Source organism: Quercus suber, unplaced genomic scaffold (genome assembly GCF_002906115.3).
Source record: "Quercus suber isolate HL8 unplaced genomic scaffold, Cork oak 2.0 scaffold_308, whole genome shotgun sequence".
NCBI lineage: Eukaryota > Viridiplantae > Streptophyta > Magnoliopsida > Fagales > Fagaceae > Quercus > Quercus suber.
The window spans coordinates 89,286-116,892 of NW_027069764.1; the positions used below are offsets into that span (position 1 = coordinate 89,286).

A 27,607-nucleotide genomic window follows, 5' to 3' on the forward strand; every position below is an offset into this window, starting at 1 on the left:
AGTATACAATAGCACATGTAAAACCTTTGTGATGACCAAATCATATTGTACCTGCATATGTATCAAGAGTAGCAAAGAATATTGCGTGTTGTGTGTGAAAAACATCGCAAGATTGCATATGTGTATACATGTTATGACGATCTGAGATATGAGAAAATAACTTTAACTCACACACAATCATAACTGTTTGATGGGAACTATCACCTTCGAGGTACATCTTATAACTCCCACATCTCCTAGAATACACGCTTGCAACCATATTTAAAGTATTTTTTACCTTTTTGCTTTTTATTTTTCTTTTCATATTTTCTTTTATTTTTAGCATATCATGCATAAGCATATAAAAGAGAGAAAAGAAATACCCAAGATGTTAAGCATTTGACATCGCACTTTGCTATGCTAAAGCATACGAATGTCTTTAACATTGCACTTTTGCTATGCCGAAGTATACAGGTGTCTATGACACTGTACTTTTGCTATGCCGAAGCATACATGTGTCATTTATGATTGGCGAGCAACAGTGGTGAGGTGATTATTTATGCCTTTCTCTTAGGATTTTCTAGTCCTACCGGTCAAAAAGAGTAATATAAGTGTTAAGTTTAAGAGATAACTTAATCTTACTCATTACAAACAAGAGCCACAAAGCTCACTTGCTTAGTTATGCATAGAGATGCTCATCTAAGCTACAAAAGATACAAAATTTAGAAACTTTATTTCAATAGTCATCCAAGGTACACAAGTACCAAAGTACACAAAATACACTGTTTTTGTATTTTCTGATTTTTCCTTATTTTATTTTATTTTTATTTTGAAAACAAAACAAAATAAAAACTAAACAACCAAACAAAAACAGACAAACAATATGAGAGCATGAAAGAAAGATGCATATGCATGAAGGTATGATAAAAGGGTGCAAATGCATGAAAACATGATTTCAAAAGCAAATAAGAAATCAAGCAAAGAGAATCCTACTTTAGATAGAAAGAATTAAAGCAGAGGACAAACAGAAAAGACAATTAAGTCTTAGGCTCCTTTCTCACCCACACAGCACGAGTCTTTGGCCGTGAAGAAAGAAAGATGCATATGCATGAAGGTATGATAAAAGGGTGCAAATGCATGAAAACATGATTTCAAAAGCAAATAAGAAATCAAGCAAAGAGAATCCTACTTTAGATAGAAAGAATTAAAGCAGAGGACAAACAGAAAAGACAATTAAGTCTTAGGCTCCTTTCTCACCCACACAGCACGAGTCTTTGGCCGTGAAGATGAAAAGGCACGTGTCCTAGTATGTCTACTAAAGGACATAGAAGAATTAGAATTCTCCTGAAATTGAGTTAAAAAGCTCAAGACTTTTAATAATTCTCCAAACAAATGTGTAGGTTTAGTACAACCTAAAACTAAACAACAATTAGACATTTAGTATATTATTTATGTTGATACATATATATTTGAAGAAAAAAATTAGTAAAGTTATCAATTGTTTAAATATTTGATTGGTTAAGTAGACACTTAATATAAATTTATGTATGGATAAATATGGATGAATGGGTTAATAAATAATATAGTATCAGACTATTAGTGGGTTGCATTTTGTCATTTTAGTTTAAAATATTTTATAAAAAAATGACTACTACATAAAAATAAATAAATGTTATACAAACTTAACAAAATAAAATAGTCATACCTAGTCACATTGACAATAGATAATAAAAACTGATAATGAACTATATAAAAACTGATAATGAAATTTTATATAACGATTTTAAAATATGAAAACTTAAAGAACTTGTAAAATTTTATATATTTGTATTTTTCTTTGACTCTATATATTCAAGTTTTTTTTCCTATTAGATTTTATTTAATTTAAATTTTTTAATGACTCTCTTAAAAAAAAAAAAAAAAAAAAATTCTTGGAATCACAACTGTTTGATTGGCATATCGTAACAGGCAATAATCATGCCATATGATGGCACTTCTATTAGATGAACACAAAGTTGTGATATCTTGGGTCGCATTGCCGACACAGTTTTTGCAGGCTTCATTAGAAACATCACCTCGCGCGGTAGAGGAAGAGGGCGTATTAAAGCTATCGTTGTAGAAGCTGTAATTCTTGAAAGCTTTAGATGATAAAGATTCCAACAGGACTGTGAGATTGGATTTGTAAGCGGCGTTGGCGGTTTTGGTTGCCGGATAACAATAGTGAGGGAGGAGACTGGGAACCAATGGAAAGCGAAGAGACTACAAATAACAGTATCAGGAATATATTACAAATTATTTTATGAAGTGGGAATATAATAATTAGAACTGAAGAAGTCGTAAATAAATTGAGAAGTTGTGAGGTCCACACCATGTGTTGTCTTAACTCTTAATCAAACTCAAAAAAATACACTTTTCCATAAAATTGATGAAAATATCACCTAAACATTTTTTTTTTTTTTTTGTATTTTCTTCTTGAAAAGTTTATTTTTAAGATAGGAGCCATGCACAAATCATGTCAAAATTATGTTTTGAAACTAGTTTCAAATGCAAATTTTAAAAAGCAGTTTTCTAAGTTCCGAAAACAAAGACAAAAGTCGGATAAATGTAAATTGGATAATATTGTTATTAAACTACAAGTCTTTGAAAAAAAATATAAATATAAATTCCAACGAAGTTAAAGTAAAAGTAAGCAGTGTATAGAGAGAGGCAAATTTAGTTGCTTATTTTATTTATTTATTTATTTTTTTGCTGAAAAGTTGCTTATTTTTTAGCTCGTTATACAAAGCACATTTTTATGATGTTTTTCGGATTGAGGTTTTTCAGCCTCTGGCTATAGAGGCTCTCTACTTGGTCCATCTTTAGCAATAAATGATTATGAAATTATAAGTTTGCTTTTAAAAATTACTAACATGTAATCTTGTGCATAACTAGAGAGGTTTTGTATTTTGACTTGGTTCATCTTTAGCAATGAATGATTATATGAGTCTGGTTTTTAAAAAATAATTAGTGTGTAATCTCATGCATAACTCTAGAGACTTTGTACTTTGACTTGGCCATCTTTAGCAATGAATGATTATGAAATTATGAGTCTGGTTTTAAAAAATAATTAGTATGTAATAATGAGAAATCATTACATATTTTAGAAATTCATAACTTAAAAAATGTGTAAGTCATAAAAAATGTATATATATATATATATATAGGCCTAAAACCCATTTTCGTTCCTATATTTTCACACGATTCACACTTTGATCTCTAACTTTTTTTTTTTTTTTTTTTTTTTACCACTAGTTCCTATCCTGGAAAACGCATCTCTTTTTTTTCTCTATCGTTACATCAGAGACGAAAATTGCACAGGTGGCAAACGGCATAATAAAATAATAATAAAATTTTTTATTTTAGCATTAAAAAATGCCATGTCAGCATCTAAATTAAAAAAATTAATTTTAACTAAATAAAAAAATTAAAAACAAAAATAAAAACCAAAAATTACATTAATTGATATCTAAGTGTGTTTTAGACAAGAACACAAACCCAGATATAAGAACACAAAATTAAAATCCAAAAATCACAAACCCAGAACACAAATCACCTGAGGCTGCTCGTTGATCTGCTTGGCCAGCTCAAACACAAATCATGGAAGCAGCAGAAACAGCAAACATCAACAAAGCACAAATCGAAACCCTAGACCCTCCTCTTCCTCCTCCACCGGAAACCCTAGAATCCTCTTACGACCACCAAAACCAACCACAACCACCACCTCCTCACTTTGAAACCCTAATCCCAAATCAAAACCCTTGCAACGATTTTCCCCAAAATACCCTCGACGACAATAATAATTCCTCTTTTCCAACCAACAAACCCTTGCTTTCCGAAAACGGCTTGACCAACAACACCCACAGTGGCACCGGCACCATCGCAATGATTGTTCCCGCGGCGAAGAGGAAACCACCAACCTAAATAGTCGTCACCACAGCCAATGGGACCCATAGCCTGATTCTAAAAACAATAACAACATTGTTGTCTACGATGTCGATAGCAGCAACCAGAATGGCAACAACAGTGGCAAATCGGGCCACGGGCCGCGGAAGAGGAAGTCGAGATGGGTCGACGATGAGCCCAAGCCTTGCGGGGACTTCGCTCTCAATTTAGTGCCTCAGAGCTTGGCCCCTATCCTAGAAAGCTTGTTTGACGAATATGGGGATGTGGGTGCTGAGACCAATTTATCTTCTAGGGTAAAGATGAATTGGTGGGATTGCTGGGTTTGTGTTTGTATTCTTACTAATGTTTGGGGTTGTGTTTGTTGTTTTTGTGTTTGGTTGACAAGAAAAATCAGTTGCTAGGTTTGTGTTTGTTGCTTTTGTGTTTGGTTGACAAGGAAGATCTGTTGTTTTTGTGTTTGTGATTCTAGGTTTGTGATTTTTCGATTTTAATTTTGTGTTCTTAGATCCAGGTTTGTGTTTTTGTTGTTCTTGTCCAAGACACACTTAGATCTTAATTAATGTAGTTTTTGGTTTTTATTTCTGTTTTTAATTTTTTTATTTAGTTAAAATTAATAAATTAATTTTTTTAATTTAGACGCTGACGTGGCAATTTTTAATGCTAAAATAAAATTATTATTATTATTTTAATGTTCTTAACTTATGCCATTTGCCACCTGTGCAATTTTCGTCTCTGATGTAACGGCAATGACAAAAACGAGATGCATTTTCTAAGATAAGGACTAAAAGCGGTGAAAAAAAAGTTAGGAATCAAAGTGAGAATCGAATGAAAATGTAGAGACAAAAATGGGTTTTACGCCTACATTATATTATGTAAACTTATGCATTAATTACAAGTTAACATTTAATTAGTAGTGTGAAAATTTTGACGCGAGAAGAGGTGTATGTCTTGCATTGTTTGTACGTGTATTATTTCGTTATATTTCAAAATTGTCCTCACCTATTATTAATTGATTTGTCTAAATAAGTAAGAAAATTATAAGTTTGAACTCTGATTCTCCTTATAAAAAGATTAAATGATATCACTAAAATACAAGGCTTGTACTTTAAATATCTATATCTTTCAATTTGTATGTTTTTATTTTTATTTTTTATTTTTACGTACTCTGCTTCTTTTATTTTACTTGCTAAATGCTACTTGTTCTTAATTGACAAATTCAATAGTACCTTTTCTTTTGTTTTATTTGAGTTCAAATTATGGAATGGAATATTAAAAGCTCAAAACGTTTTTATTTAGAAACACTATATTAAAATTGAAAACACTAGTATTAAATGATATTTTGTTCAGAATTTTCTAAGAACGTAGATTTTTAAGATGGAAAATCAAATTAAATCGAGGCAGTACATATAAGGGAGTATAGGCAGTATATATAATATTATGGATAGAGATTTCATGCACACAAGCCTGCAGTAGTTGCTCCAACCAAAGACAAGTGTCAAAAAAAGAGAAAACTGTTAACCTAACGTTAACAGTTTCTCTCTCTCTCTCATCTAAAGCTAACGGCAGCTACACAAGGTCAGACCTCTCTCTCTTCTCTCTCTCTCTTTCTCTCTCATAGTCCTCCTCCTTTTTTTTTTTTTTAATTATTTATTTTCAAGAACCCCAAATGAAAATTGTTATTGTATGTATTTTATTGGAGCAGTTGAATAAGCAGAAGAGAGCAAAATCAACATCCTAAACATCAATCCTACGATCAATAATTTTAATCCATTGGAAAGAAATGTTCTTATTTGGGCGCTTTACTTTGTTATAAGTTCTCACACTGTCTAATAGTCCTGTACGTCTGAATGGCTTCATATTGGCTAATGAGAGAAAAGAAAATGCAAGTATGAAGGACACGTACTATCAATAGCATTTTTCTTTTCAAAGTGCCTACAATCCATGGCACAAAGGCAATGGTTCTTTGCTAGTTTGGGGTTCCTAAAAGAAACAAAGGAGGATGAGGGGGATGAGAGAGAGAGAGAGAGAGAGAGAGTTCTGGCCTTGTGTGGGTGCCGTCATCTGTAGATTTAGATGAAGGAGAGAGAGGAACTGTTAACGTTAGGTTAACTATTTTCTCTTAAGATGGATCAGGTACATTGCACATGACCTTTGCATGTCTCTCTCTTTTTTTGACACCTATTCTTGTTTGTAGCAACTGTTGCAGCCTTGCAGGCTTGTGTGTAGGAAATCCCTACCCTATAAAAGAATTGTATATCTTTCAATGGGAAAAGAACAACCAAATTTACTTTTGGAAAAAATCAACCTCATGATCTTCTAATAGTCTTTTTTTTTTATCCTTTTACATTAATGCAAAGGCGAAAATATAAATTTATTTCAGTTTTCTAACTTTATTTTCATTCAATTAAGTCATTTAAATATCAAATTTTCATTCAATTCAAAATTTTCATTCAATTCCGTTTCCAAAGGGTGTGATGATTCTAATTTCTAATGACATCCTCGAATGGCAGAGCACTCCACTCTTTAGACAAGCGTAAAAGAAAAGGTCATTAGGAATGGTATGACATTACTCTATGAAAAATATCCTTAGAAAACTTTTCATCTTCAAAAGGACTTTTGTTAATTTAAGCATTCAAGAGTCACTCATTGGCACACCACTGACGAACCTCTAGGTACCTTTCCACTCCTTTAAACGTGTTTGTGGCGGTGGTGGTTTAGGATTTTTTTTTTTTTTAAATGATTATTAAGAAATTTAAATCATACAAAATCTAATAAAAATAAAACTTCATATATTGACCAAAAAAAAAAGTAAATACATAAAGTTTTACAATTTATTTTTACGAATTTTCTTATTTTGAAACTGTTGCATAACAGTCTCATTATCAATGGTACGAGCTACATCTCTTTCAAATTGTAGTTAAATATAATTTTTCTTGGGCCTTTGGTTTTGTTTTGTTTTGTTTTTTTGTTTTGTTTTGTTTTTTTTTTTTTTTTTTTTTGTGTTTTTGTTTTGTTTTTTTGTAATATTGTTAAGGGAACCAATGATTAAGGACAAAGTTTGGCTACAAATTTAGTTGTAGTCTAAGATTACATATTTTGAAAATATAACCATTAAATTGCATGTTCTTTATATTTTTAAAACATATGTCAAATTTTATGATAATTAGATGTTATTTATTATTCGATCTATAAACTTATTTTTTATGTATAATTCTAAATTACAAAAACTCAATATTTAAACATTTGATTGATAACCTAGCTATTATTCTTTAATCTTCTTGAAAATTTTCAAGTATGGAGAATATAAGAAAAAAATGAAATTTAATAGTGGATTTGTCAAAATTCACATCCAATAAAAAAAAAAAATGGGTGGAGTTGTAACCTTAGTTTACAAGACTATAATCAACCAATTTTACACAAAAAACAACCGAGCTTTTAAAAAAAATTTAAATAAAATAATTTTTTTTCTTACTCAGTAATATTCATCAAAGACACTTAAAAAAAAAAAAAAAAAAAAACTTGAAGCAGCTAAACAGCAAAGCCAAAGGCCGATGCCGTTGCATGCAGCCAACAACAAAATAATTAATACCACCTACCCACACCATGTGTTGTTTTTGTCATTGAAACTTCAAGTCTTTTTTGGACGAAAATTGAAGGGAGAAGTTGGGCATTATTTTTGGATGAAAATGTTCATTTACAAGCCCATGTGCAACTGCACATAGCCATGTCCACATTGCTCTTCTTCACTTTTTTTTTTTTTTTTTTTCTTTTTTTTCTTGTTGGATGTTGACTCTTCTTCATTTTTTTTTTTTTTTGATTATTGGGTAGGCTTCGTCCAGTGCTCATATTCTTTTTTCTTTTTATTTTTTGCTTTCTCTTGTGTTTGTGTTTTTTTTTTCCCTTGATTTTTATTTTTTAATAAATTTAGGTTTTTTATCACTTTTTTGGTTTTAATTGGCATCATTTTTTAACAATGGTATATGCCTAAATTTATACAAATTCACTTTTTTCATCCCTCAACTTTTCTACTTCCAACCAAACAAAAAAGAGAAAATTAAAATCTTTTCTATCCTTCCACTTTTCCACCCCTCAAAAAACCGGACCATTAAGAGATTTTCCCCTTCACATTTTTCCTTTATTATCAGATTTTTTTTTTTTTTTGGGACCAAACTTTCCTTATCAAATTAACATGACGATTCTTCTAAAAAAAAGATTAAGATAAGTCTAATTATTTTTCATTCCTTTCTTATTAGATATCTCGCTGGAATTAATGGGCAAATATATTGAGTTAAATATTAATTCATATCTCTCTCAAAAAAAAAAAATTTAAAGAAAAAAATCAAATGGGTCATAACCTCATATGAATTTTATTTTTAAAAATTAACACATGAGGTTGTGACCCTTAATAACAAATTAAATATTTTGACTGATAATATATATAAATAAATAAATAATTGTTATATAAAATTTTATGAACATGTGTTTTATATATTTATAAAACAAAATAATACCGCAATATTTAGTTTCCTTGTCAAACCAAAATGACCTCTGATACTATATTTGACTCCCTTTGTATGTCATCAACTAATTCTCTTATCATACTATTCTTCATGTCATGGATTTTTTGCGCTGCGCCAAAACTTTTAGCGGACCCCATTACCTAGTTATTATGCCAAGTATAGGAATGTTGCATTCTGAATGAGGAGTATAGTAAGGGACGGACCCACGTTGGGGCAGAGGGGGCCATTGCCCACCCCCACCCCCCCCAAATTAAAAAAAAAAAAAAATAGTATAAAAAAAATTAAGACTTGCCCTTTAATATATATATATATATAAATATTTGTCTCTCTTCTAAAATATTTAGATATTAACCTACAAGAAAATAAATAAAATCCATGCCCCTTTAACTACAAAAACAAAATAAAAAAATAAATATGAATTAACAAAAATCGCGCACAAAATAAGAAACAATTATTTTGTATGTTATACTTTGTTGATATGCTTTATAATATGAAATGTTTAAGAAATACTTATTTTGTATGTAGTATTTTGTTGAATATAAAATANTTCTTTTGATCTATCTCTGCAATATCTGAGACTACAGTTGACCTGTCCTTGTACATAACCTGTTCATTAAATATCACATTTCTACTTCTGATGATTTTCCTGTTTTGTTCATCCCAAAACCTATAGCCAAATTTCTCATCACCATAGCCAATGAAAAAGCATATTTTAGACTTAGCATCAAGTTTACTACGAGCATCAGAATCAATATGAACATAAGAAACACAACCAAAAACTTTTAAATGGGAAAATTTTACCTCTTTACCGCTCCAAACCTCCTCAGGAAGTTTGAACTCCATGGGAACGAATGGCCCTCGGTTTATCAGGTAAGCTGCAGTGCTAACAGCATCAGCCCAGAAAGTTTTTGGTAGTCTAGCATGCAACCTCATACTCCTAGCACGCTCATTAAGAGTTCTGTTCATGCGCTCAGCCACACCATTCTGCTATGGTGTCCCAGGAATGGTCTTTTCCATCCTAATTCCCTGTGCAACACAATACTCACTGAACCCTTCATCTATGTACTTTCCTCTATTATCAGACCTCAAACATTTTAGTTTTAAACCTGTTTCTATCTCAACCATGGCTTTCCACTTCTTAAAATTTTCAAATACATCAGATTTATTTTTCAGAAAATAAACCCATACCTTTCTGCTTGAATCATCAATGAAAGTGATGTAGTACCTGGAACCTCCAAGGGATGCAACCGGAGAAGGCCCCCACAAATCAGTGTGTACTAACTCTAATTTTTCTGCCTTCGGTGTCCTGCCAGTTTTCAAAAAACTCACCTTGTTCTGCTTTCCTAAGATGCAGCTTTCACACATGTCAAAATCAATAGACTTCAATTCTGGTAGTTTTCCTTTTGACAGCAGCATCTTCATCCCTTTCTCACTCATGTGACCAAGCCTGCGGTGCCATAGGCTTGTATCAGTACTTGCATCAGCAACTACAATTGTGTCTCTTAGACTTGAGGTCATATAGAGAGTGCCAGTCTTCTTTCCACGAGCCAATACTCTAGCTCCCTTTGTAACCTTCCAAGTACCACCAACAAATAGTATTGCATGCCCTTCATCATCAAGTTGTCCAACAGAAATCAGATTTCTCCTTAGGTCAGGAATATGTCGAACCTTCTCCAGTAACCAAACAGACCCATTGGGTAACAATATCCGGACATCTCCCATACCTACAACATCCAAGGCTGAACCATCAGCGAAATACACCTTACCAAAATCACCTGCAGCATAGTTCTGTATGATTTCTCGGTGTGGAGTGGTATGAAACGAGGCTCTTGAATCCAAAACCCAATCATCAAGTGGACTGTCTACTGCAAGAAGTAATGCATCCTGTACCTCTTCTGTTACGGCATTAGCAGAATCATCTTCATTCTTCTTCTTAGGACTTTTGCATTGGTTCCTAAAGTGACCTGTTTTCCCACAATTCCAGCATTGTACTTGTTGGCCTGATCTAGATTTACTTCTGTTCTGATTAGTATTTCTGGATTTTGATCTGCCTCGATTTGAATTTTTGTTATTACCTCTGCCTCTTGTCTCAAGGTTTAGGGCAGAACCAGATCTTGAGGTTTCACCTGCATCTCTTCTGCGAATCTCCTCAGCTAGAATTAAATCTCATATATCATTGTACTTGAGTTTTTCCTTTCCTGTAGAATTGCTTACTGCCATCCTCATTGCCTCCCAACTGTTTGGCAAAGAGGCCAAGATGATCAAAGCACAAATCTCATCATCAAAATCAATTTCTACAGACGACAATTGATTTGTAATAGTGTTAAATTCATTCAGATGTTGTGCTACTGATGCGTTTTCTGCCATCTTCAGATTGAACAGTTTCTTCATCAGATGCACCTTGTTGTTTGCTGACGGCTTTTCATACATACCAGACAAAGCCTTCATCAAATCTGCTGTGGTCTTCTCCTTTACAACATTATGTGCAACAGACCTAGACAGAGTTAACCTGATAACTCCCAGTACTTGTCTGTCAAGAAGAGCCCATTCATCAGCCTTCATCGCCTCAGGTTTTGTCCCCAAAAGAGGCAGATGCAATTTCCTCCCATAGAGATAATCTTCAATCTGCATCCTCCAATACGCGAAGTCTGTGCCATCAAACTTTTCTATTCCAGACGCCTTTCCTGCTTCCTCTGCCATTGCTCCCACTCAAACCTAACCCTAGGCTCTGATACCAGTTGTTGGGAATTGAACCAAAATTCCAACTTGTGAGAAACAATAAAAATAGAGAAAAACACACGCCAAAGAAAAATAATCACATGCACAAGACAGTATTTACGTGGTTCGGCAATTTGCCTACGTCCACGGAGTTGCAGGAATTTCACTATTATCAGGGAAAAAATACAAAGTGCGGCTACAGTGTTTTTTCTCTCTCCCTAAAAAAACACAACAACAATAGTGATAACAAACCCTAATTATAAAAGCGGCTTTTATATCCTACTTACAGGGTTATAATGGGCTAGGCCAAAAAATAAACTAGGCTCCACAAAGCCCAACAAGTTCTGGCCTTGTGTGGGTGCCGTCATCTATAGATTTAGATGAAGGAGAGAGAGAAACTGTTAACATTAGGTTAACTATTTTCTCTTAAGATGGATCAGGTACATTGCACATGACCTTTGCATGTCTCTCTTTTTTTGACACCTATTCTTGTTTGTAGCAACTGTTGCAGCCTTGCAGGCTTGCGTGTAGGAAATCCCTATCTTATAAAAGAATTGTGTATCTTTCAATGGGAAAAGAACAACCAAATTTACTTTTGGAAAAAATCAACCTCATGATCTTCTAATAGTCTTTTTTTTATCCTTTTACATGGTAATGCAAAGGCTAAAATATAAATTTATTTCAGTTTTCTAACTTTATTTTCATTCAATTAAGTCATTTAAATATCAAATTTTCATTCAATTCCGTTTCCAAAGGGTGTGATGATTCTAATTTCTAATGACATCCTCGAATGGCAGAGCACTCCACTCTTTAGACAAGCGTAAAAGAAAAGGTCATTAGGAATGGTATGACATTACTCTATGAAAAATATCCTTAGAAAACTTTTCATCTTCAAAAGGACTTTTGTTAATTTAAGCATTCAAGAGTCACTAATTGGCACACCACTGACGAACCTCTAGGTACCTTTCCACTCCTTTAAACGTGTTTGTGGCGGTGGTGGTTTAGGATTTTTTTTTTTTTAAATGATTATTAAGAAATTTAAATCATACAAAATCTAATAAAAATAAAACTTCATATATTGACCAAAAAAAAAGTAAATACATAAAGTTTTACAATTTATTTTTATGAATTTTCTTATTTTGAAACTGTTGCATAACAGTCTCATTATCAATGGTACAAGCTACATCTCTTTCAAATTGTAGTTAAATATAATTTTTCTTGGGCCTTTGGTTTTGTTTTGTTTTTTTTTTTTTTTTTTGTTTTGTTTTTTGTTTTTTGTTTTTTTTTTTTATTGGGTAGGCTTCATCCAGTGCTCATATTCTTTTTTCTTTTTATTTTTTGCTTTCTCTTGTGTTTTTTTTTTTTTTTCCCTTGACTTGATTTTTATTTTTTAATAAATTTAGGTTTTTTATCACTTTTTTGGTTTTAATTGGCATCATTTTTAACAATGGTATATGCCTAAATTTACAAATTCACTTTTTTCATCCCTCAACTTTTCTACTTCCAACCAAACAAAAAAGAAGGAAATTAAAATCTTTTCTATCCTTCCACTTTTCCACCCCTCAAAAAACCGACCATTAAGAGATTTTCCCCTTCACATTTTTCCTTTATTATTCAGATTTTTTTTTTTTTTTTTTTTTTTTGGGACCAAACTTTCCTTATCAAATTAACATGACGATTCTTCTAAAAAAAAGATTAAGATAAGTCTAATTATTTTTCATTCCTTTCTTATTAGATATCTCGCTGGAATTAATGGGCAAATATATTGAGTTAAAGATTAATTCATATTCTCTCAAAAAAAAAATTTAAAAGAAAAAAATCAATGGGTCATAACCTCATATGAATTTTATTTTTAAAAAATTAACACATGGGGTTGTGACCCTTAATAACAAATTAAATATTTTGACTGATAAATATATAAATAAATAAATAATTGTTATATAAAATTTTATGAACATGTGTTTTATATATATATATAAAACAAAATAATACCGCAATATTTAGTTTCCTTGTCAAACCAAAATGACCTCTGATACTATATTTGACTCCCTTTGTATGTCATCAACTAATTCTCTTATCATACTATTCTTCATGTCATGGATTTTTTGCGCTGCGCCAAAACTTTTAGCGGACCCCATTACCTAGTTATTATGCCAAGTATAGGAATGTTGCATTCTGAATGAGGAGTATAGTATCGCATAGTAGGTGATCCTAACGTGGAATTCAAAGTATCGACCCTAAACAGGAGGGAAAATAGGTAACAAAGCTCAATAAACATGGCAAAGATTGCTCTTTCAATTCACAACTCAAAACTTTTTGCCAAAATACACCATTCTTCTAAACATAGATTTTTTTTTTTTTTTTTTTGGAAGTCTTGAACTCTTTTTCATTGTCTTTAGAGATTTAGGAATATAAGATTTCATTGAATTTTTTTTACAAGAAGAAAATGATGTTGTGATTTTTATGGTTAATAGTTTGAGAGATATTCTGCTTTATCAATTATAAACATAAGAAATTTTTTTCATCCAGATTGCATTTTTTTTTTCACTTGAAAATATTTTTCAATTGTAAAGTATTTTCAGGCATTTAGTTGCATTCTTAAAATAATCAAGAATACATTTTTTGGTGTTTTGTTGTGTTCTTGAAAATTCTATGAAAAAGTTTTCTTATGTACTATACTTTCCCAGCTCTCAAACATATATCTAATGAACAAATTCCAACCCAAAAAATAATAATAATAATAATAATAATAAAAAATAAAAAAAATACTGTAGTGGGATTTTATACTGGGGATTGATCTTATAAATAACATATTAATTAGGAGTTTTATCTTCAAACAAATATATTTTGGATTGGCACGAGGCTTGTGCTAGCTTCCACATTGAAAGAGCTAATTTCATACCTCAGTTTGAAAGATGGGCCTTATAAACACCAGTTCTGGGTGTATTCACCAGCTTGCTTAAGCACTGGCCCGCATGAACCTCTGTTGAAGCTGTATTTGTCTGTCAAATCAAGTAATCCAAAGTCTAAAACGTCCAAAACAAAATTCGGTTTCCAATTATTTTTAGTCCAGATTGCAACTTGGTCCTGATATGCAACAGTTCTGGCCGGGCTTATTTACCTACTCGCTTAAGCACGTTTCCAATTATTTTTAGTCCAGATTGCAACTTGGTCCTGATATGCAACAGTTCTGGCCGGGCTTATTTACCTACTCGCTTAAGCACTGGCCAGCACGAACCACCATCCGCATCTCTAGTGCAATGCGCCAACCCAAAACTTTTCGCGGACCCATCATTTAACTTGTTGGAGCGTAAAAATTAGGTGAAGAAGAAGAAGAATTCAGAAAATTCCACATGAGGAGGCTGTATATGCCAATTTTATTAGCCTATATGTCGTAGAAGCTGTAGTTTTGGAAAGCTTTTAAGAGAATAAAGAATCCATTGGGATGGTGTGAAATATAAATCTTTTGTACCACTTTTTGTATTCTATTTTATGTTTCACCAATTATAACTTGTCACGTATTTGTTTAATTTTCTTTATAAAATAACCAAAATTTAAAATAAATAAATACATGACAAATTGTGATTGGTAAAACATGTCAATTTGTGTACTCTTAAAGTACCATAAATGTGTACTCTCTCATCTCACATGAATAGTAAGTTCCACTAATTAAATTTATTGTGAGACCCACCATTTATGTGAAAGGAGAGACTACGCATTTATGGTACTCCAAAAATACCTAATAATTTTCCCTGTTAACTATTAAACTCCATTTATTGATAAAATGACTTCCTTTCACGGAGGAAGCTGGTCTTGTGCGAGCGTTATTAGTACTGGCAAGATAATTGGGTAACTTGGGTTGAAATTATTCAGTAATTTTAAAGGTAGATATAGTACATCTAAAAAACAAAGATGTACTTTACGCTCACATCCTGCATACATGAGATCATTTAATGCTTATTCTTAGTTTTAATTTTTAGTGAATGCTGGTTTCATAAATAGTTAAGTCAAATAAAAATAATAATAATAATTGAAGGGTTGAAAATGTAATTTAAAGTTTAAACCCTATACTTTGAGAGTGTAACAGATAAAATCCTATAATCTCAAAAATAATAAACTAAATTATCTTGAGATTTTAAAAAGTAATCAAGTAAACCCATAAGGTTTTAAAAATTAACAAATTAAGCCTTAGCTTATTTAAGTGAAAGAATATTGTGTTTAAGTTTAATCTAAGTTACTGATTATTTTTTTTTATTAGCTTTATTTGGTACATTTAAAATTACAAACTTTAATTGAAGAAAATTAAAGTTTGTAATTTTATGGGAGGAATGTGAGGAGGTAGTTAAGAATTCTTGGGAGGGTGTTGTGAATGGTGGCCACAGGTTGGAGGGTATCAAGGATAGAATCCGGGTTTGTGGGGAGAATTTGAGGATGTGGGGGCTGTCCAAAACAAAGCCTAATGCTGAGGAAATAAAAATTCTCCAGAAGAAACTTGAAGTATTAAATAGTGGGGTGGTCACTGAGGAGTCTAGGGCTGAATTTTTGGAAGCAAGCAAGAACTTAGATGATTTACTGATGAAGCAAGAGATTTATTGGGCTCAGAGATCGAGGGTTTCATGGCTAAAGCATGGGGATAAAAATACTAAATTTTTCCATGCTAAAGCATCACAAAGAAGGAGGAGAAATCATATTCAGAGAAATAAAGATAGGGATGGAAATTGGGTGGAGGAGATAGAAGACATTGCTAGGGTGGCAACTAACTATTTTGATAGTTTGTTTACTGCAAGTACATGCTCTCAGATGGAGGAATGTCTTGACACGGTGATGAGCAAAGTTACCCCTGATATGCAACAGATGCTGTCCAGTGAGTTTACCGCTGATGAAATCAAGACTGTAGTGTTCCAAATGACCAACAAAGGCACCTGGACCTAATGGTATGAATGCACTTTTCTACCGAAAATTTTGGCATGTTGTGGTTGATAGTGTTATTGTTGCTGTTATGGATTATTTGCATTTGAGTTTTATGGCAACTGATATTAACAATACTAATATTGTATTGATCCCTAAAGTAAAGCAACAGGAAAAGATGTCTAATTTTTGACTTATTAGCCTATGTAATGTCATTTACAAAATTATTTCAAAGGTATTGGCTAACAGGTTGAAGCAAATCCTCCCAAGTGTCATCTCAACTACTCAGAGTGCTTTTGTTCTAGGCATGCTTATAACTGATAATGTGTTGGTGGCATATGAGTTACTACATACTATGCAATCCAGGAAGAAAGGCAACATATATATAATGAACAAATTCCAACCCAAAAAAAAAAATAATAATAATAATAAAAAAAAAATACTGTAGTAGGATTTTATACTGGGGATTGATCTTATAAATAACATATTAATTAGGAGTTTTATCTTCAAACAAATATATTTTGGATTGGCACGAGGCTTGTGCTAGCTTCCACATTGAAAGAGCTAATTTCATACCTCAGATTGAAAGATGGGCCTTATAAACACCAGTTCTGGGTGTATTCACCAGCTTGCTTAAGCACTGGCCCGCATGAACCTCTATTGAAGCTGTATTTGTCTATCAAATCAAGTAATCCAAAGTCTAAAACGTCCAAAACAAAATTCGGTTTCCAATTATTTATAGTCCAGATTGCAACTTGGTCCTGATATGCAACGGTTCTGCCCGGGCTTATTTACCTACTCGCTTAAGCACTGGCCAGCACGAACCACCATCCACATCTCTAGTGCAATGCGCCAACCCAAAACTTTTCGCGGACCCATCATTTAACTTGTTGGAGCGTAAAAATTAGGTGAAGAAGAAGAAGAATTCAGAAAATTCCACATGAGGAGGCTGTATATGCCAATTTTATTAGCCTATATGTCGTAGAAGCTGTAGTTTTGGAAAGCTTTTAAGAGAATAAAGAATCCATTGGGATGGTGTGAAATATAAATCTTTTGTACCACTTTTTGTATTCTATTTTATGTTTCACCAATTATAACTTGTCACGTATTTGTTTAATTTTCTTTATAAAATAACCAAAATTTAAAATAAATAAATACATGACAAATTGTGATTGGTAAAACATGTCAATTTGTGTACTCTTAAAGTACCATAAATGTGTACTCTCTCATCTCACATGAATAGTAAGTTCCACTAATTAAATTTATTGTGAGACCCACCATTTATGTGAAAGGAGAGACTACGCATTTATGGTACTCCAAAAATACCTAATAATTTTCCCTGTTAACTATTAAACTCCATTTATTGATAAAATGACTTCCTTTCACGGAGGAAGCTGGTCTTGTGCGAGCGTTATTAGTACTGGCAAGATAATTGGGTAACTTGGGTTGAAATTATTCAGTAATTTTAAAGGTAGATATAGTACATCTAAAAAACAAAGATGTACTTTACGCTCACATCCTGCATACATGAGATCATTTAATGCTTATTCTTAGTTTTAATTTTTAGTGAATGCTGGTTTCATAAATAGTTAAGTCAAATAAAAAAAATAATAATAATTGAAGGGTTGAAAATGTAATTTAAAGTTTAAACCCTATACTTTGAGAGTGTAACAGATAAAATCCTATAATCTCAAAAATAATAAACTAAATTATCTTGAGATTTTAAAAAGTAATCAAGTAAACCCATAAGGTTTTAAAAATTAACAAATTAAGCCTTAGCTTATTTAAGTGAAAGAATATTGTGTTTAAGTTTAATCTAAGTTACTGATTATTTTTTTTTATTAGCTTTATTTGGTACATTTAAAATTACAAACTTTAATTGAAGAAAATTAAAGTTTGTAATTTTATGGGAGGAATGTGAGGAGGTAGTTAAGAATTCTTGGGAGGGTGTTGTGAATGGTGGCCACAAGTTGGAGGGTATCAAGGATAGAATCCGGGTTTGTGGGGAGAATTTGAGGATGTGGGGGCTGTCCAAAACAAAGCCTAATGCTGAGGAAATAAAAATTCTCCAGAAGAAACTTGAAGTATTAAATAGTGGGGTGGTCACTGAGGAGTCTAGGGCTGAATTTTTGGAAGCAAGCAAGAACTTAGATGATTTACTGATGAAGCAAGAGATTTATTGGGCTCAGAGATCGAGGGTTTCATGGCTAAAGCATGGGGATAAAAATACTAAATTTTTCCATGCTAAAGCATCACAAAGAAGGAGGAGAAATCATATTCAGAGAAATAAAGATAGGGATGGAAATTGGGTGGAGGAGATAGAAGACATTGCTAGGGTGGCAACTAACTATTTTGATAGTTTGTTTACTGCAAGTACATGCTCTCAGATGGAGGAATGTCTTGACACGGTGATGAGCAAAGTTACCCCTGATATGCAACAGATGCTGTCCAGTGAGTTTACCGCTGATGAAATCAAGACTGTAGTGTTCCAAATGACCAACAAAGGCACCTGGACCTAATGGTATGAATGCACTTTTCTACCGAAAATTTTGGCATGTTGTGGTTGATAGTGTTATTGTTGCTGTTATGGATTATTTGCATTTGAGTTTTATGGCAACTGATATTAACAATACTAATATTGTATTGATCCCTAAAGTAAAGCAACAGGAAAAGATGTCTAATTTTTGACTTATTAGCCTATGTAATGTCATTTACAAAATTATTTCAAAGGTATTGGCTAACAGGTTGAAGCAAATCCTCCCAAGTGTCATCTCAACTACTCAGAGTGCTTTTGTTCTAGGCATGCTTATAACTGATAATGTGTTGGTGGCATATGAGTTACTACATACTATGCAATCCAGGAAGAAAGGCAAAAAAGGCTCTCTTGCTTTGAAGCTTGATATCAATAAGGTGTATGATAGGGTGGAGTGGCCATTCTTGAAGGGTATTATGACCAAGTTAGGGTTCCCAGAGGTATGGATCAATTCGGTAATGGGATGTGTGACTACACCCTCTTTCTCTGTTTTAATTAATGGGAAACCATTTGGGAATATCACACCTTCGAGGGGAATCTGTCAAGGTGGTCCTCTTTCGCCATATTTATTTTTATTGTGTGCAAAGGGGTTCAATTCACTACTTCTTTGGGCTGAAATGGAAGGTCGTATTAAAGAGGTCTCTGTTTGTAGAAGGGCACCATCTGTTACAAATTTAATGTTTGTAGATGACTCTCTTCTTTTTTGCCGAGCTACTATGGGGGAAATTGAGGTAATTAATGAGGTTTTGAGATCATATGCCAATGCATCAGGCCAATGTATTAATATGGAAAAATCTTCGGTATTCTTTAGCAACAATACTCAAGCTAATCATAGAGTTGAGATTGTTTCTATACTTAAAGTGAAGGAGGTGGAGCGATTTGAAACATATTTGGGGTTACCTACCCCAGTGGGAAGGGCGAAGTATCAGACTTTCTCCTATTTGAAGGATAGGGTTTGGAAGAAATTGCAGGGATGGAAAGGATGCTTGTTGTCAAAAGCCGGAAAGGAAGTACTCATAAAGGCTGTTGCTCAAGCTATCCCGACTTACACCATGGGTGTGTTCCAGTTGCCTGTGAAATTGTGTGATGAATTGAATGCTCTTTGTGCTAAATTTTGGTGGGGACAAGTGGGAAATGAAGGGAAGATCCATTGGAATAGTTGGACCTCTCTCTCTCAACCAAAAAATGAAGGTGGGATGGGATTTAGAGGTTTGAGATCTTTTAGCCTTGCAATGCTAGGAAAACAAGGGTGGAGATTGAAAGTTCAAATAGCGTTGAAAACATTAAGAACGTTTAGACTCCCAAATTACAAATTATCAATTCAAGCTTGTTATCAAACAATAAATGTGCGGAACATGAACATAAGCTAATGACAAAATTGATAAACAATCTAAACCAATTTAAAATCACATCCACAACATAAATTAAATGGTAAAGATTAAGGGAATAGAGATGCAAACACAAAGACAACACGGCGATGTGTTATCGAAGAGGAAACCGAAGCTCTTAGCATAAAACCTCTCCGCCGCCCTCCAAACGGTCAATAATCCACTAGAAAATGAAGTTGGGATACATGAACAGCAATAGACCCTCCAAGCCTAATCTACCCAGGTACCTAAGCCCCCCAAGCTTCTTGCTCCAACGAGGTTGTGCCGAACTTTTGTCTTTTCTAGCTTACCGGATTCCGCTATAACCCATAGCATCAACCAATAACCATTGGTCCCTTCCAAACTACTTCCCTTAGCATCAAAAGACCTTCTCACAAACGTGGGTATGGTGAGAAAAGGATTTGGTCAAGAACCTCTCAAGAATGTATCAATGGAGAGGGTGAGAATAGAGGAATTTGAAGAGTCACTATGTGAAGATTGTGGATGAATCAATCTTATTTTTCTCTAGGGTTTCTCTTTCAAAATTCTCTCTAGAACCTCTCTACATTTCGTAGGTACAAGGGGTATTTATACTAGGGTGAGATAGGAATGCGAAGAGTCAGATTTTTCAAAATAGAGCTAGTTGGCGGCTTGGCCTCGCGAATTGATTGAGTCGCGAGTTCAATCCGCGAGATAACAGAACAGCCATGCTGGACCTTTTGTCTTGCAGTGCACTAGCTGGCGTGACTGTTCATCTTCTCGCACGCTTCACTCGTGTGCTGCAGTTGGCGACTTACTAGTCGCAAGTCACCCCAAGTCCCAGCTGCAAATCCTTGCATCCTTGCACAATCTTGAGCATTTCTTCACACTCTCTCACTCACTACCCTTACATGAAACCCACCTAAATACAAGGGTTTCTACGTGCTAAAATACAAGCAAATTGGCATGAAATAAAGCCAACAAAATGGTTGATTAAATTCAACCTTACAAAGATTAATGCATGAGAAGGATTCACTTATTTATAAATGTTTTAAAGCCTGGTATATCCCTCGGTGCCATTTTCTTGATGCAACTGTTTCTCCTAATAGCTCGTTTGTTTGGAGAAGTATAATGGCGGCCATGCCAATTTTAAAGAATGGTTGTTGTTGGAGGGTGGGTAGTGGTGATGAGATTCGGATTAGGAAGGACAAATGGATCCCCAATTATCCTGCAAATATGGTGTTGCACCTGGTGGCTAAGGATGTAGAGGAATGTATGGTGGCTGATCTCATTGACCCGGATTTACACTGATGGAGGCGTGATTTTATACTGGAGACATTTCACATAAATGATGCCAAGGCAATCTACAACATCCCATTAAGTCAAAGAAGGGGAGTGGATTCTGTGGTTTGGCTGCACACAAAAAATGGGGTATATTCAGTCCAGTCAGGTTATCATAAGCTAGGAAGGTAATGATAAATGAGTCTTGGGTAGAGAGTTCAAGTAGTGCAGAGGGGCAGCAGATATGGAAGGTTTTGTGGGGCTTGAAGATTTCTAATAAATTAAAAGTATTTGGGTGGAGAGCTTGCCATGAAATTCTACCGACTAGAGTGAACCTTGCAAAGCGAAAAATATTAGATGATGTTATGTGCCATTGCTGTAAGAGATTTCCTGAAACTGCATTACATGCTGTGTGGGACTGTGGAGCTGCGCAAGATGTGTGGGCTGGGAGTATTACTTCATTGCAGAAATGGTCCACGTGTTGCCATGATTTTAGGGATTTATTTGAGTCCTTGATGGACAGAATACAGAAGGAAGAACTGGAACTTTTTCTGGTGCGGACGTGGCTGATATGGAACCAACGGAATGCCATGATACATGGTGGACATTTCAGGGAACCGGGTTGGCTAAACAAAAGGGCTAGTAGTTGTATTTGGCGTGCTCCACCAGCAGAGGAGGTTCAAACTGAACTTTGATGCTGCTGTATTTTCTAACCAACATTGCTCGGGTTTTGGTGCTATAATCAAAAACTCTTCAGGTGAGGTTACGGCGGGTATGTCAGTGAAGGGTCCTTACGTGAATAGCAGTGAAGAGGCTGAGGTGTTGGCCTACCGGAGAGCTGTGGAATTCTCAAGGGAAGTTGGCTTTTCTCGGGTGATTATTGAAGGAGATTGCCTAAATGTGATGTGGGCTCTATCTGTTTCTATAGAGAATAGCTCACTGCTTGGCCACATCTATGAAGACATCAAGTTCAATCTTAGAGAAATGTAGGTCCTATCCATCAACTGGGTAAAGACAGGTGGAAACATGGTTGCTCATACATTAGCAAAACATACTAGGAATTTAATCAATGATTTATTTTGGATTGAAGATACTCCAACGCCTGTGGCAGATGCTTTGTATTAAGATTCTTTACATTGCAATGAATGATTAATTGGTTCGCCTTCAAAAAAAAAAAATTACAAACTTTAATTTGTTACCCCTTCAATTTTTAGAATTAAAATATAAATTATTCCAAAATATAAAATAAAATGAAACTTGCAGCGGCTACTATTGTATTTTTTTCATAGACTAACCATAAATTATATATATATATATATATGTTTCATAATAGGTGATTGCAAGGTACCACAAGATTTAAAAATACCAAATTTCATAGAATATTTTTGAATTCAGTAATGATACACATAATATTTTTAACAACAGCTAAATTGACAAGTTTTAGTCAGTTTCCATATGGATTTTATTATTAAGAACTTGTTAACTCAATAGTTGTAAAAATATTTTGTGAAAATTTGTGATTTTTAAATCAAACCAAAGTACATGATGTGTACAATCAAACTTGTTTCTCAATTAGGTACAAACCATGACATTCCAATCGTTTGGTCCTCATCCAACAATGAATGTACCTTTCATGTTTAAATAGGGGCAAATCCTCTGGATATATCTACATCTCCAAATAGTAGGAACAAAATATAGCAACGATACAGCCCAATTATTGGCCCTTAAGGTCAAATTTAAACATTTCTTTCCCTTTTAGCTCTCCAAGTATTTGCAACAACGATTGAAGTCAAGTTTTAGGTATAATGACAAATATCATTATTGCCAAATAAAAAACTAGCTGTTTACGAAATTGAAAACAAGATCATAACCGTTTACCATGATAAATATAATGACCGTTTATCATAATGGTAAATATCATTAAACACACTGAATTCCAACACTCTTTAAACACTTTCCAAGTGTTATTTAGTTGCACGGGAATAGGGTAATAGTTATGAAAATGATTGTTGGAAAGGCAAATTGCTAAATTACAAGATTAGTACAAACACGCACAATTGACACAAAAGGCTAGATAATTTCTTGCTAAAGTTAAAAGGCTTGATTAGTAATATCTACTCCAGCTAGTGTGACCTATTTTAGACTTTTGATCTCTAACCGATCAAATGATCTTAAGTTCATCCATTTCTTTTGCTATTCTACTATTGCCATAACAAAGAAAAATGTGGAAATGGTTGAATTACCTATAGAGCATGCACTTCATACATAAAATAAGACAATTCTATTTGATCACATGGCATTAAGTGTGGCTTTAATCCTCACTAAGTTTTCATACTGTTCCACGAAATGATATTGTTTGGACATAGGCTATATCAGTTCACCCAAAATTTTGTATAATATGTAAACCTATAAGAGATTTGCTAGATTACTAGCTTCAGATATGCAAGGAGCAAAAATTCCAAATTTTCTAAGGAGATGTCATAATTTGACGAAGAAAAACCTTTATGAAGAAAATAAAGATATAGCTAAAAGTTGTGAAAATTCTATCTACATCACAAATGCCGAGTTTAACTTCTGTAAATTATGGAGTTATCTAAATCCAACAAAGAAGAGCTCTATAAGTAAGAGTTCAATGACAAAGATTTCATCAAGAAGACTACAACAAAGAAAAGATCGAGGTATGTACAAAATAGTATCAAGATTTAAGGTTTTCTATTGAGGTAACTCATTTCTTTCTTTCTTTTTAATTATCCATGCAAGAGAGTATTTTATTGAAACTAAATAAACAACAAGCTTGCATGATTATTACAAATGTGTATATGGAACATGTTGAAAATATTGCTATAAAATTGTTACAATATGGTCACAATATGGTCATGAGTTTAAGTCTCAATAAATTTCCACTATCTCCATCAACTCACCAAATCTTTTTAACTTGCTTTAAAAATTATATATGGTGCAAGCACCTAACAAAGACCATTTCAAAGAAGCATATAGTCAAATAGCCTCAATTTTTATATATCATATAATACTTCTCTATGATTCATATAGAATGCACTTCATCAAATGACATCCATAATTGTATAGCATGCAATTGTATATTTGTACATTGTCATGCAGCTAGCACTATTGAAGTGACTTATAATTAAAGAAGAAGGAAGAGGAAATCTCTATGACTAACAGCAATGACCATAGTCGCCAAAGGACGCAAAAAAAAAAAAAAAAGGGTTCCAATCATGATAAACCATTCCTCTAGTCGTCAACAAACGAGAAGTGCATTTTTCATGTTTGAACGGGCGCACCAATGTGGCCTAGTTTTTATGCCTTCAAAAAATTGAAGCAAAAGAGATCTAGGCCTTAGACACGAAGTATCATGTTGAGTTTAAAAAATCTTGAAAGGCAAAGAGCCCATCATCATAAAAAGAGAAGAGCTTGCCAAAAAGATCCCAGTAATAAAAAGATCAAGGTATGTAACAAAATAATGTCATCATTTAAGGTAGTACATTTATTTCTGTCTCTTTTATATTCATCTATAAAAATTTACACCTAGTAAGGTTTCATGCAAAAGTGTATGTACTACTAGATAGATCACAAAAGAGGTAAAACTCTAGGATTACAAGAAAATAAGAAAAAGGCCCACCTAGGCCATTGGCAACTTATTATTCATGCATGAATTGTTCTAAAATTTTTGTTTAACCAAATCTCGGCAAGTGCCTGTGCTACTTAATGCTAATATCAATATGGCCTCAAGAAGGTCCAAAAACGATATAGCGTCAAAGAATCTTTTCAGCAACAAATGATACAAATTCCCCAAGCGAGAATACAAATCATACGATGACCAAGATGATAAAAATTCTCCCAATGAGAATATAAATCATGCGACGGGCAAAATGATACAAATTCCTCAACCAGGAATATAAATCATATGATGAGTAAGATGAAACAAATTCTCCTAATGAGAATATAAATCAGGCGACGGGCAAAATAATACAAATTCCCCAAGTGGGAATATAAATCATTCGACGAGTAAGATGATACAAATTCTTCCAATGAGAATATAAATCATGCAACGGACAAAATGATACAAATTCCCTAAGTGGGAATATAAATCATGTTAGGTTCTAAAGATTTAGGAATTTATGTATTTAGAACTCTAATGTGTAATGTTGGCAAAACATGATCAAAACAAGTTGTTAGTCTTCTTTAGTCTTGCTCAAAGTGTGTGCGTTTATGTAAAGTTAGAATCAAGTGGTTGCAGAAGTATTAGTGACTTTTGGCTTGACTCGATCGATCGAAGCTTAGACTCGATCGATCGAATCTCGGGCTGAATGTTTTTTCTACAGAATTTCCAACTTAGCCCAAGCCCATTAAGGATTAGGGTTTCAGATCTAATTCTCCTAGTATATGAAGAAAACCCTAGCCACGTTTTTTAATGCAGTTCCAGTTGCTTATATTGCTATTTGTGTGAATCTCTCGTGATATCTGAGATGAGCTTTCCTTCACATAAGCTTAGGATTATTAAGAAGGAGATTCATTCAAGAACTTGATGATCATTCAATTGCTGCCATAAGAGCTTAAAGATACGTAAGCGGGTGTGCTTGTACTTGCTGGAGAATCCAAGAAAGAAGAAGCCCGTGGTCTCGGAGCTTGCATGTGGTCGTGTCAGTAAGTTTTTACTGGTGGGTGCTTGCTCACTCCCAAGTGCAGGAGATCGTAGCAATATAATTCTCGGAGTACCGAGGTCGAACCACAAGGAGCAGGGTAAATTCAAAGACAATATAATTAAACAGTAATTTGGGTGAAGAAGAAAAATACTTTTGCTTGGTGATTGTTAACAAGAATAATAATAAAAACTGATTTAAATCAATAATGTAAATACTAGGGCATCGGTGTGTTTCCCTATATCGATATGAAATTCTTTGTGATCTAAGAAAACATATATTTCATAATTGATTGTTCTTAGACAATTAAAAACTTATGATTCGGTTGAATTGAGACAATTCAAGAGCGCGTGATAACCTCGATTAATAATGCGGTTAAAAAAGTTTTTAGAAAACCCATTCACTTTAAAACATGATTTCTATTTGAAACTATTAGAAATTCCTCTAAATAATAAGAAAAACATGATTGAACTTATTGAAAGCGTAGAAGAACTAATACATCAAAAGAACTCTAATTGAACAATCAAATATGTCATTGATAAAATCCTAGAAAGAATCACATTGAATATTCATACCGTAGAGAAGAAACATAACCCCTAGCCCTAGCAAAGAGTTTAGGCTGCCATTAGAGAAAGAAAAATACAAGGTTTTCTTTGCCAAAATTCATTCTCACCACCTCCCTTCTAAAACCCTAATGTCTAAGTGTCCAAAGAAAATAAAACTTTTCACTATTTAAATTTCCGTCCAGGTTTACAGCAGTAACTTGTGAGTTAATTTCAGCCTTCAAATATTGAGAATTTCGAAAAACTCAAAACTGGAAAGTTGTAGATATTTAAGTCACGGTTCCAACCCATCTGGCCGTGTGTCAATTGGATTTTTGAGGAGAGAGATACGTCCAAAATACTGATCAGTGCTCAAATCAGATTTTTCCTTTTCAGATTCTGCCTCTTTGATTTCTTTCCTTATTTGAAGCTTCCAATCATGTTAGATGATCCAAGCACTCCAGCTGCACCTCCTTAGACATTTAGGCATGGTCCTTTAGCTCCACTTTAATTCTAGTTTGGCCTCCATTCTCTCACAAATTTTTGTAAACTCATCTTTCTCACATGATTTCCTGAAAGTAGAAAATTACACACAATGAATAGCATCTTATTCAAAAAATTATGTAAAGATAAATAATAGGGACTAATACAAATCATGGCTTAATTATACAAATTAAGCATAGTAATAAGGAGATAATACCCACATAAATATATAACAAGTACACATTTTAAGGCGTTATCACACCCCCCAACTTAAATCTTGCTAGTCCCTAGCAATCCACAAAGCACCCATGTCTACTAAAAGTGAAAAATTAAAACTAAAATACAAGCCACTTTCGTAGGCTACACGACTGCATTTCCCATGTACAGTAAGTCTTTGAACCCCTAGGTCAACCTAGTGGATGAGTTTACTCTCGTGAGGGTTTGCAGTGACTCTACCCACAAAAGTCAAAGGTTCCCTAAAAATTCCTGCAGCAAATGTTAGTCTTCTTTATCATTATATCATACAAATAAACTTTCAATTTTTGAGTTGGGATACTATTCATCATATTAAAGAGCTTTCACTAGCTTCACTTTTGGAGTGTGTGTGTGCATAGCCCATCCAGTCAAACCAGCTTTTCCAAACATGCATAGACCAAGAATAATCTAGATTAGAGCCTCTACTCCAAAACCTCTC

At 33.6% G+C, this 27,607-nt stretch overlaps 1 protein-coding gene and 1 pseudogene across 1 annotated transcript; one reads left to right on the forward strand and one right to left on the reverse strand.

Moving 5' to 3' along the window:
* Positions 1-10,808, reverse strand: part of LOC112040709 (SNW/SKI-interacting protein A-like) — a 30,635-nt pseudogene extending 19,827 nt beyond the window's left edge.
* Positions 10,809-18,590: 7,782 nt separating this feature from the next.
* LOC136071393 (uncharacterized) lies at positions 18,591-21,257 on the forward strand. Its single transcript, XM_065782613.1, has 4 exons — positions 18,591-18,707; positions 18,798-19,040; positions 19,188-19,809; positions 21,004-21,257. Exons 1-4 carry the CDS (start codon positions 18,591-18,593, stop codon positions 21,255-21,257), a joined length of 1,236 nt encoding a protein of 411 aa, XP_065638685.1.
* The last annotated feature ends 6,350 nt before the right edge of the window (positions 21,258-27,607 follow it).